The 11,800-nt window shown below is 63.2% G+C and overlaps 1 protein-coding gene across 2 annotated transcripts; it reads left to right on the top strand.

The window, feature by feature from the left end:
• The first annotated feature begins 6,994 nt into the window (after window positions 1-6,994).
• On the top strand, window positions 6,995-10,896 carry CRYBA1 (crystallin beta A1). 2 transcript variants are annotated; one of them, XM_086624675.1, is made up of 6 exons: window positions 7,007-7,051; window positions 7,633-7,752; window positions 8,000-8,118; window positions 9,754-9,895; window positions 10,462-10,604; window positions 10,749-10,896. In XM_086624675.1, exons 1-6 carry the CDS (start codon window positions 7,007-7,009, stop codon window positions 10,894-10,896), a joined length of 717 nt encoding a protein of 238 aa, XP_086480801.1. The 2 variants fall into 2 exon arrangements, with proteins under 2 accessions (XP_009981825.1, XP_086480801.1); XM_009983523.2 differs by lacking the exon at window positions 7,633-7,752 and having other exon boundaries at window positions 6,995-7,051.
• Window positions 10,897-11,800: the final 904 nt, after the last annotated feature.

Below are 11,800 nucleotides of genomic sequence, written 5' to 3'. Positions count from 1 at the left end.
TGGGAGGGTGCAGAGGGTGCGTGCGTGGGGTGCAGGCACCCGCCCTGCCCCAAAGCCAGGCAATAAAACACCCTGAGAGCCCTTACAAAACGGAGGTGGTCGGGCAGCGATCGCTGCTGGGCTCTGCTGGGTGGGAGCGAGAGGGTGGGACAGTTTAGTGCGGAGCTGGGGGGAGGACAGAGGGGTTGCAGCCTCCCCCACCACCTACTTCTGGCCCCAAATTTGCAGCACGGCCCAGCCAATGGCAAAGGTGACGGGCTGAGCCGTGGTGTGTCAGCGGGCAAAGTTCAGCGCTGGCGCAGGCACTGCGGGAACACTTGGTTCCCAATGGTGGACAGGGCGGTGGGTGCTACTGGGTGGGGGTCCCCTGGTGCCAGAGCGAGCCCGAGGCTGCCGCGTGCCCTTGCCACCAGCCCACGCTTTTCTGTAATTGCCCTGAGTTTAGCTCGGAGCTCGCTGACCAGACAATTTGCATCTCACAGGCCGGTTAGAAACCACACTATTTCTGGATGCGCGTCCCAGCCCTCGCCCGCCGCTCTATATATTCCTCCCCGCTCTATATATTCCTCCCCAGGCAAATTAACGTACAGGCAGGCGCCGTGGTGGCCACGGGCCCCGCGAGCCCCCGTCACCCCCAGCGCAGCAGCCACCCAGTCCTCTGTGCCACCCCAAAAAACGGACCCAGGCGCCGGTGCTGCTTGCCCTGACGGCGATGCGGTTAGCCGGGCTAATGGCTTTGGGCGCAATTCCCTGGGAATTGCGGGAAAGGCCCAGGCCAGTGGCTTCTCCCTGTGCCCTGAGGAGCCCTGCTGTGGGTGCTGGGCACCCAGGGCTGGGGCACCCAACAAGGGGCACCCTGCAGGGACAGGCCAGCTGTGTCCCCCCCCAAGGGTGCACGCACACCCTGGGGGCACGGCTGCTCCCCTCAGCACCCACAACCCTGCAGCACCCCACGGCGTGTGCGGTAAACACACAGGTGCTGCAGTGCAACGGCGGGGGGGGGGGCACGCACAAACACGTCCCGCAGAGCAGCGGGGGGGCACGCACAAGGTGACACAATGGGGGTGGCACACACGCTGCAAGACACCGGGGGATGCACAAGCGCGGGCGCTGCAAGACAACGGCAGGCCACGCGTGTGCCCACAGCAGCACCGGGGGGGCACACACACCCCCCCCCCGGTTGTGCAACGCCGCCGGGGCACGGGCACGAGCACGGGCACACGCAGAGGCCCGGCCCGGCCCGCCCGGGGGGCCATGCAGCCGCAGCCGCAGCCCGCCCCGCCCCGCGCCGGGCGGTGCGTGCCCGCGCCCCGGGGCCGGTACCGGGAGCGGCGGAGGTGGCGGTGGGGAAGCGGCAGGTACTCACCAGGCGGCGGCGGAGCGGGGCCCGGTGCTGGCGGCGGCGGTGGTGCCGGGCCCCGGCGGCGGCGCGGGGCGGGGCGGGGCGGGGCGGGGCGGCTCCGCACCGGGGCGGGCACTGCCGGCTCTGCGCGCGCCGCCCGCCGCACCGGGCGCGGCTCCGCTGGGCACGGAACGGGATGGAACGGCATAACACGGCCCGGTACGGAACGGAACGGAACGGTACGGCGGCGTCCGGCCCACTCCGGCGCTGCGAGAAGCAGCCCCGGTGCGCGCCGCGCACGTCCGTCCCCCCCCGTGGCGCCCACAGCGCGCCCCGAACACACACGCTGCGGGTGCACACCCCCCGCCGCACCCCCGGGACCGGTGCTCGGGCGGTGGCACACCCCCGGGGTGCACGCAGCTGGGGTGCACCCTGTGACACGCGTACCTGCTCTTAAACTGGAGTGTGCACAGGCTCACCCCGCCGTGCACACTGGAACACCTGCACACCCGCTTTTGCACAGCTGGTGTACACACACACCCCCCCACACACACACACCCCCCAGCACAGTCCCTCCGGCACCACCTGCAGCGCACACACCCCGGTCCTCACCGTGCCACACAACACGCACTGGAAAACACACACGCCTGCCGTGCACTGGCACTGGTGCACTCACAGCCCTGTGTATCACACCGGTGCACACACACGCTCCTGGGGTTCCCCTTTTCCGAAGGATCTGATCAGGAGCAGGGTGGCTGGTCCTCGCAGGCGGCTGTGCGGGCCAAGCCTGGGGAATACAAAGCAGGACGTGGCGGAGCAGCCAGCAGAGCCATTTTGCAGCCGGTGCTTCTCCCCACACCGCTGTCCCCAGGAGGGCTGTGAGCTACCAGACCATTGAGGATGGTGCCTGGTTGCCTTGACCAGGAGACAGCACATGATGAATGATGAGCATCTCTGAGTGAGCCCAGCAGCGAGAGCCGCAAAGCCTTTGTTACACCCGTTCCACTCATGTCCAGCTTCGGGACGTCACATCTCAACTGGTCAGATACAGCCAAAATCCTGTGGGCCCCCCGGCCGTGCATGGCATGAAGGCTGGCAGCAGCTGCCTGGAGGACTGATGATTTCAGAGCAAGCCCTGCAGTGTCTGTGCTGGGGTATCTGCCCTTGCCATCGGATGTGGGAGCAGCTGGGCCACCTCCGGGCCCTTTGTGGCATGCGGGTGGCCCAGCAGCCTGCGGAAGCTGGAGTGGGCCTTGGGGAACAGGGACCCCATAGACAGGCATCCACAACTTTTTCCAAAAGCACTTTGCAGGGAGTGCTTTGTCTCTGCTGGAAAGCTCAGGATGGATGGAGGGACCGATGAGGACAGGGTTCTGACCCCAGCACCATTCCTGCCACCTTCCACAGCTCCTCACCCTGCCCTGGGCTGCCCGGGAGCACTCGTCCCAAACCTCTGCCACCATCCATCGGAGGCTGAGCCATGCTTAGCCACGTGGTCCCGGCTCTTGTGTGCTGTGAGCATGATGGGGCAAGGGGCACTCGGGTCTTCCCTGCGGTCATAGCCTCACCACCTTGCCTTGCCACACGGCAGTGCCGGGCTGTGCACTAGCCAGAGGCTGAGCCTTGCCATGTGTGCGGAAAAGGCCCCCGCTGTCCATCCCTCAGCACAGAGCGTTTCTGCGGCAGCGAGCATCACCTCCACGAGCGCTGGGAATCGCACCGGGTTCACCTCCCCTCTCAGGACACGGTTGCCTGGTTGTCACAAGCCCCTGTTCCCTCGCAGCGATGGGGCTGGGTGTGATTTCCAGCCCACCACACGTGCCCGGGACACAGCCTCACTGCAGCAGCACAGCAGCACACGCGCAGGAGCACAGCGAGAGCAAGCTGGCAGCCGTGTGAGGTGCCCTGCGCTGTGCCCTGGGCTGAGGGACGCGGCAGTGGAGGAGCTGCAGCCCTTGCAGTGGCAGAGGACGGCGGCAGCGAGCGCAGCCGCCTGCTTTTGTCACACTTCCCTTTGTCCCCGGCACGTGGTGCCCAGCGCAGGGAGATGCGGCCATCCGGAGAGCAGTGATAGAGACGGGTGAGCCGGAGGGGACACAGAGCCCCAGCTCAGCTGCCAGGAGGGTTTTCCGGCTGCGGTGGCAAGGAGACACATTGTGTGACTGTACCTCTGCCCTGCCTCCCCGGCACAGGCGGGTGAAGCCAGTTACAGCCTGCGGCAGCTCCTGCTTCCTTATCGTGCTGGGCAGGCAGCGGCAGGGCTGATGCCGGTTGGAACCGCCAAGCCGTGGGACAGCGTGGAGTTACCGGTGGCTCACACAGCCCTGCCAGCAGCAGCCACCCAGCAGGGCCAGCCTCCTGCCACCTCCCCAGGGCTAAACACCTCCGTGCTTCCCAGCAAGATGCCCAGGTGCCCGCGAGATCCTGTCCAACCTCACCAGTCCCTCTCCTGGGGCTGGGCTGCCCTGGGCAGCTCTCCCCAGGCATGGACCCCACAGGTATTTCACAGGCACCAGCAAACCCCATGCCAAAGGAAAACCATCTCCGCGTTGCCCATGGCTTTCTGGGGAGAAGCGGGACACATCTCCAGTGCCAGAGGCATTGCACAGTGCCCCAGGCAGTCGCGGATGGCTGGCCGGAGCGGTGAGGGCCCCAAGCCGGGCTGGGAGGGGAAGCATCTGTTTCGCAGTGCTGCAGGGTTTCCTAAATAGGTCACTGCTTTTTTATAGTCTCTGGGATCTAGAAAAACCAGTCATTCCGGACAACCCATGAACCCGTCAGCATCATCACAGTGGTGGCTCCCCAGGCGCTCGCTGCTGTCCCCCCCCCCAGGTCTTCGTGGGAGGGGACCTGCCCCACCACCAGTGTTCGGTGTGAGCGGAGAGAGCGGGTGGGGAGCCCGCTGCACCCCGAGCCATGCCCCGGGTCCTGCCCTCCGCTGAGGGTGACATGCCCCTGGCCATGCCCAGTGTGGGGTGTGCCGGGGGGGCTTTTCCCCACCCTGCTCCTGCCCTGGAGTGGCTGCTGGCTCTGGGATTTGCCCTGGGACCGTGCACAGCCAGAGCCAGCGTTTTCCCTTCGCGAGGGGAGCCGGGTGCCGGTGTGGGGTCTAGAGGGTGTGCGGTGCCATACACCCCTGCACGCCACTGTACACCCGCATGCGCCGGCTTCGGCGCAGCCTGCTCGGGCTGAGCTCTCCCTCTAGTGGCACCGGGCCCCTGGCAAAGCCTCCACACGCTGGGGCGGCCAAAGCCATGGCCAGGGCATGGCCAAGGGTCTGGAAGGAGCTGGAGGATGAGCTCCAGCCTGGCCTCCCCTCACAGCTGGAGGATGGCTGGCCTGGGGGGGTGCACATGGCGGGGTGCACGGGGAAGGTGCCTGGGGGCTTTGCAGGAGTGTTCCCACCACCAGCCCGCGTTTCGGTGGGATGCAGGTGGCCCTGCTCCTCCCCTTCGCTGACCCCGCATTTGCCAGGACACGGTGGTACGGTCAGCCAGTGCATCCTGGGAGCTGCAGTCAGGCCTCAGGGGTGCAGCCCCATAGCTCTGCTTCCCAGTGATCATAGAATCATAGAATCATAAATGGGTTGGGTTGGAAGGGACCTCAAAGATCATCTAGTTCCAACCCCCCTGCCACGGGCAGGGACACCCTCCACTACACCAGGTTGCTCAAAGCCCCATCCAACCTGGCCTTGAACACTTCCAGGGATGGGGCAGCCACAGGTTCTCTGGGCAACCTGTCCCAGTGTCTCACCACCCTCAGAGTGAAAAATTTCTTCCTTATATCTAATCAAAATCTCCCCTCTTTCAGTTTAAAGCCATTATCCCCTGCTTCACCGCCCCTTTCCCTATCCCTGTTCCCCTGCAGCAGCTGGCAAGGGGAAACGTCCCCCAAGCCCCAGCTTCCCCTCACCACGGTGGAGCCCTGCCCACATGCAGGGTACCCCAGGACCCCCCGTGGGGCTGGGCTGGGCAGGCGCCATCGCTGCGGCACAGCCCCGCCAGGGTCCCCCGGCTGGGTGCCAGGCTGTGGCGCGGGCAGCGCTGACGGGGCGCTTTGTTTTGTGCTGGCCGCCCGGCGGGGAGACAAAAGGGGCAGTCAGACATGGGCGGCGCATTGTGCCGGCAGCCATGCGCTGAGGCAGCAGCCCGCACCGCCGCACTCGCCTCGTGACCCCCCAGGGCTCATGCCCACCATGGCACCCTGCAGTGGAGCCAGGGGGTGGGCAGCGGGGTCTGGTGTGGCCATGGCTGCCTGGCTGGTGACGGGGAGGCCCCACGGCAGCTCCCACCAAGCGGGGAGGAGAAGCCTCGTAGCTCCCCTTGCCTGCCGTGGGCTGCGGTGGGAGGAGGGCATCCACACTGACATGGGGACAGGGATGTGTCATGGCCAGCAGAGCAAGGCAATGGCGGTGCCCAGGAAACAGACACCCAGCCGAGCCCACCGCCCACAGGGTCTCACCAGGAGGATGCTGCGCCATCCCCATCATGCCAACCGGCGCCAGGACCAGACCGGCCCCCGCGTTCGCCCCGTGACGGCGCGGTGCATTGCCTCTGGAAAATGCCAGAGCGGTCAAACCGTTGAGTCATTTGTGCCCAAGATTATCTGTGCAAACAGCCACCTCGATTATTTTTTTTTTTATTATCAATTTTTTTTTTTTCTTTTTCCCTAAGAATGTGGCTCAGACCATGGGGATGAGCAGCTGAAATCTCCGGGGATCAGCAGGACAATGCCAGAGCAAGCATTGTGCTGACGGCTCTGCAAACGCTGGCACCGGCTCCCGGCCAGCAGCACCCTATAAAAGCTGAGCCGCTGAAGTAGGCAAACATTACATGGGTGAAGCAGCAGTAAGCGCCTGAGCTAGGTGAGTCCTGGGACCGATTTGCACCTCTCCCACCTCGACCCTTCCTCGCCCTCGCTGCCACCGGCCAGCCGGGCAGACAACCTTCCTCCTGCCTGGTGGCAAAAGACACCCAGAGGGACCGTTGCCATTTCCCATGGCAAAAGACAGGCTCACATGTCCCCGCTGGCAGCCGGGGTGGCTGAGAGCCCCTCCACTGCTGGGCACCCTGCTCCTGGCACCCACTTGGCCCCAGCCCACGGCATGGCACGCCGATTGGCATCTCTTGCCGTTAGCTGGGGCTGTCCATGGGAGCTCGCCGTGCCTCCCAAGCGAGGCATAGCCTGGGCACTGGGGCAGGGAGACGGGAACAGGCGGGTCTGTTGGACACCGCCAGGTACCAGGCAGCCCATGACCCCTGCCGTAGGTCACCGCTCCGGCTCAGGGGTGTTTATCCTAGTGATAGTTTGGCCTTGGGGAAGGAGAAAGGGGAGCTTGACACTGTGCTCTGGCAGGGGCACAGGCTCCATGCCACGGCCAGGAGGAGGGAAGGGGCACCAGTGGCTAGATGGGAGCATCCTGCTTTGGATGTGTCCTGGAGCCCCCCACTGTTCCCCCACCCTGTCCTGCGGCCAGCAAAAGGGTCTCACTGTGACTGGGGTGGATTGTCCCCAGCAGCTTGGCAGCTGCCTTCGAACAGCGCTGTGGGCAGCGGGCACAGAGCCGTCCCCCAGCCCCACGAGCAGGCAGTGGGGATGCACAGGGGCACGCTGCGGTTCCAACGGCTTTTCCTTCCTTCTCCAGACACCGTTCCAGCAGCAAAGATGGCTCAGACAAACCCTCTGCCTGTCCCCATGGGCCCGTGGAAGGTACGTCCTCGCACCCCTTGTATCTTGCCTTACCTGGTGAGCAGGTGGGGGACAGAGAGAAGGGCAAAACCAGTCCTCTGGGGCCAGGAAAGCTGCGCAGTGGGCAGTGAGGCAGGAAGGAGCACAGGGAACAAGACACCCCTGTCCTCTGCTCATGGGAACTTGCCTCCTGCCTGCTCAAAACACCTCCTGGGTGTTCTTCATAAGCCTCTTTGCAGCACCCTGGCCCAGCCGTGCCCTGCGCTTACCAGTTGTGCTGTGCCAGGCAGCTACAGCGGGCCCCGAAAGCCACACGCTGTTCTTCGCCCTGCGCTGCCAGTGCAGGCAGGCGGGCAGGGGCACGCACTAGGGCTGCAAAGAGGGTGGGGGACATGGCAGAGCAAGGTGGGGAGCAGCCCCGAGGGGTCTGGCAACAGCTCGGGGGGACACAGCTCGAGGAGGGAGCCGAGAGGGAGAGGAGAAGCACGTTACCGAGCGGGGTTCACCCCGCCGAAGCCTGGAGCTGTTGTGGGAGAGTGCCAACCGCAGCCCCCCAGGGAGTTCCCCCTCGCCCTTTCCCCCGTTAATCCTCTTTGCCCTAGAGCGTTCGGAGCAGAGGCCGGGAGAACCGCCAGCCACAGCCCTGCCACCCGCCCGTCCCAGAACGGCTCCGCTCCTCTCTCCGGACGGCACCGCTGCCCCGGGAACTGATCTCCGCAGGGGTGAGCAGGAGAGCGGAGCGGGGGCCGGCGTGCGGCTCCCCCGACACCAAGGCAGGGCGCCGCGGGGCCAGCAGTGCAGGGACGCGTGGAGGCGTGCGGGGCTGCGTCCCAGCCCAGAGGGGTGCCCGGTGCAGCCTCTGCCGGCTCCTTCCCAGACGGAGCGTGACCCTCTGTCTCCAAGAGGCGCTGAATCACCCGGGGCCGCTGCCGGGCAGTTCCAAACTCTGCAGCTCGCTCTCCGTTCCAGATCACTGTGTACGACCAAGAAAACTTCCAGGGCAAGAGGATGGAGTTCACTTCAGCCTGTCCAAACATCATGGAGTGCGGCTTCGACAACATCCGCTCCCTGAAGGTGGAGTGTGGCGCGTGAGTACCCATCTGCCAGCGGCGGGATGCTTTCCCAGGCGGGCCGGTGGGGCGAAGGGTGCCTGAGCATGGAGCGGGGCCGGCTGTCCTCGCTCCGCTTGGCTGGAGACAAGCACTGCAGCTGGCAGAAGCCGGGCATGGGGGATGCCACCCTGCTGGGGTAGAGCAGCCAGCCCTGGGTAGCACTGATAGAGGGCCAGAGGATGGCGGCAACGCCTTTGGCATCATCCAAACTGCCTCCCACAGTTTGGGAGCAGCCAGGTTTGGAGCTCCCCGGTGCCCCGCAGGGATGCTGCCCAAGGATGCCGTGAAGATCAGTGCTCAGCGAGTGGCTCTTGAGCTCAGCCTGGTCCCCACCCACCTGTGTAACCCCACGAAGCACGGTGCCCAAGAACCACTTTTCTTGCCCCAGGGCCCAGCCCTGCTCTGCCAGATGCTCTCTGGGCATCGTGCAGCTCCCAGGGCCAGAGTGGAGCCTTTCCACAGCCTGCACTGGGCTGTCCCAGTAGCTGACAGGGGCAGGGAGCAGAGCCAGGCTTCTCCCTGCGCACGGGAATCTTGCCTGGCACGGGCGAGACATCTCCTGAGCTGCTCCGAGATGCTGTGTGTAAGGAGCGGTCCCCGCGGCAAGCGTCCCGCTGGGGCCAGGGATGCAGACGAGATAGATTTGTGCTGCTATATTTAGGATTTGTAGTGCTAATGGGATTACAGCGGCATGCGTGCTCACGCCGTAATCAGCTCACTGCTCCTGCTGACGTGTCCCTAATCGGGCTGGTCACCTTGCACGGGGGGAGGCCAACTGCGGGACACGGGATCGGGATCGGTTTTGGTCAGTGGCAAAAGGCCCTGGGCCACCCACCCCAGCTCAGCGAGCCCCTCAGCACCCTGCGTACCCCGGAGCAGGGGGTCTGTGGGCTGCGCAGCCTGTGCCATCCTCGTTCCAGCCCCCAGCCCAGCCTCTGCCTCCCTGCCCTGCTCGCTGCGGCTGTCCCGTTCCCAGTGCTGTCCCCAGTCCCTCTAAGGGGATGTGCCCTGGAAAGTTCCCCACCCTGGGGACAGGCAGGCTGTCGTGTGGGCAGCACCAGGATTTGGAGAATGTCCCCTGTGGCGTGGAGGCATCACTCTCACCTCTCCGTGTTCATTTTCAGCAACGAGGGGGACCCAAAATTGGGAAAGGCAACAGCTCCCTGCCCTGCCCACAGCCAGATGGGTTCTGCCTGGTTTGGGCATTAAGAATTCAGGTCTTTCCAGCTGTGCCAGGTTGTAATTGGGAAACAAGTAGGAAATGAGGCCTTTGGGAGAGAAGGGCAGCTGCCGGTGTCCTGCGTTATCCGAACGTGATGCTGATCTATGTAAATAATCATGGAGCGGTTGAAGGAAGGGCCCCCATCACCCACTGCAACCGGGGGATACTGGTGCTGCCATGTGGGCAGCCTCCCCGTCACCAGACATGGTTACACGCTCCCTGGGTGCTCTGCCCACATCCAGCACCGCTTCCTTTCCTCCCGGACTTGTGGGCAGAGGCCAGACCCCAACCTCTTCCTCACACCTACATCCGTGCCCTGGTGCCAGCCCTGAGCAGGAGGCCCAGAGCCACCGCAGGAAGCCCTGGCAGCCCTTGCTCTGCTTTTGCAGCTGGGTCGGTTACGAGCACACCGGCTTCTGCGGGCAGCAGTTCATCCTGGAGAGGGGAGAGTACCCGCGCTGGGACGCCTGGAGCGGCAGCAACGCCTACCACATCGAGCGCCTGATGTCCTTCCGCCCCGTCTGCTCCGCTGTGAGTGTCCCAGCTCTGACGGAGTTCCCGCAGCTCTGATCCCATTAAAATGTCCCAGGCAATAGGTCCAGGCCAAGGGAGTGAGATAAGGGAGGGCAAACACAGCCATGCCAGGGGCTCTGTGGGTGGCAACAGGTCCTTGGGGTGGGCTCAGCTCTTCCTCCCATGACCAGTAGGATTTGCTCTTTCTGTCCCGTTTTCTAAAACTTTTAAGGGAACTTCTGGACCAACTGCACATGGCCAGAGCTCAGGGGTGGACAGACAGCCTGAGATGGTAGCTGTGGCATCACTGTCACTGACACCTCTCAGGCCAACCCCTGTCCTGGCCCAGCACCACCCTGCTGAGCACCTCCAGATGCCTGGGTTTTGGGAAAACCAGCCTCCCAGCCCCCCAAAAAAAACCCCAGCCCAGGATCTGAACACCTCCCTCCCTTGGGCTGCGCATGCAACTCCCAGGAAACCCTCCGAGCAATGCCATAGGGAGGGACAGCCATTGCCCTGCCATCCCCATCCACGCCAGGAGGGAGCACCACTTCCCCCTCACTCCCTGCTCTTCCACCCCCCAGAATCACAAGGAATCCAAGATCACTGTCTTCGAGAAAGACAACTTCATCGGCCGCCAGTGGGAGATAAGCGACGACTACCCCTCGCTGCAGGCCATGGGCTGGGCCAACAACGAAGTGGGCTCCATGAAGATCCAGTGCGGCGCGTAAGTGATGAGCAAAGGGCCACGAGCAGCAGGGACAAACTGCTGCCATCGCTGTGCGCCCACGGCTGGAGAGGGGACACCCCATAAACCCCTTGCTTACCTCTTGTCCCCCCTATGGCCGCCTGACGACTCCTTTTCTTCCAGCTGGGTTTGCTACCAGTATCCTGGGTACCGTGGCTACCAGTACGTCCTGGAGGCCGACCACCACGGAGGAGACTACAAGCACTGGAGAGAGTGGGGTTCGCACGCCCAGACCTCCCAGATCCAATCCATCCGGCGTGTCCAGCAGTAGCTCCTCACTTTCCAGTACATCTCTGCAAGGTTTCTAAAGCTCACCGGCTCCCTTTTGGTGCTAATACTCCCCTCCCGAAATAACCACCCCTTCTTGTACTGCAACTGCTTATGGAACAACACTCCCAAACGGTACCAACTGCCACAATTGCCAATAAATGTGACTGAAAGAAAAAGACAAACCAGCTTGGTTGGTGTTTGCTGTTGCGTGTTTGGGATCGAAGTCTCACATTCCCATCCCAGTAGCTGGGACCAAACTCTTCCATGCCCAGTTGAGGCAGGACTAAAGCCCGGTGGGACTCACACCAAGGGAAGTTCATCCCTGGACTGTCTCGCACGCACAAACACAGCAGCCAAACCCTTGGTCGCTGCAGCTCTGTGGCTTCCTTTCCTCCCTGCCCTCCCCTTCCCCACTCAAGGTAAAGGACACCGTGGTCCTGGCCCCCCCACCCCACTGAACCAGCACCGGGCACTCGCGTACACGTGGCCACCTGCACCACGCTGCTTGTGGGCTTTGTGGCCAGCGCCACCAGGCCTGGGCGACCCCAAGTCGAGTCGTCAGCCACATGGCATCTCTGGGGCGAAGGGGTGCTCCCCGAGAGCGCGAAAAAAGAAAGTCACGCTGACACCCACAAACTTTAAAATTTTTATTCAACAATTTACATCACTTGTTGTCTGTCTTAACGTATTCGATCTACACAATTTTTTTTTTTTCCTGATAAAATAATAAAATTTGGATAAATTTTGAAGACCTGTTGGTGCAGAATAAACAAAATTTCAGGTAACTTTTTTTTTTCTTTTTTAAACATTTATTGTGAAGTATGACATCATTGGTAAAGATACATCATGCCATTACAGCTCATGGACATTACCTATCCTTACAGTCCGTGACATCACCCATACCA

This window comes from Tauraco erythrolophus, chromosome 21, assembly GCF_009769465.1.
Source record: "Tauraco erythrolophus isolate bTauEry1 chromosome 21, bTauEry1.pri, whole genome shotgun sequence".
Classification (NCBI taxonomy): domain Eukaryota; kingdom Metazoa; phylum Chordata; class Aves; order Musophagiformes; family Musophagidae; genus Tauraco; species Tauraco erythrolophus.
Note: the sequence above shows the minus strand (reverse complement) of the source record. Positions and strands in the feature narration are given on the sequence as shown.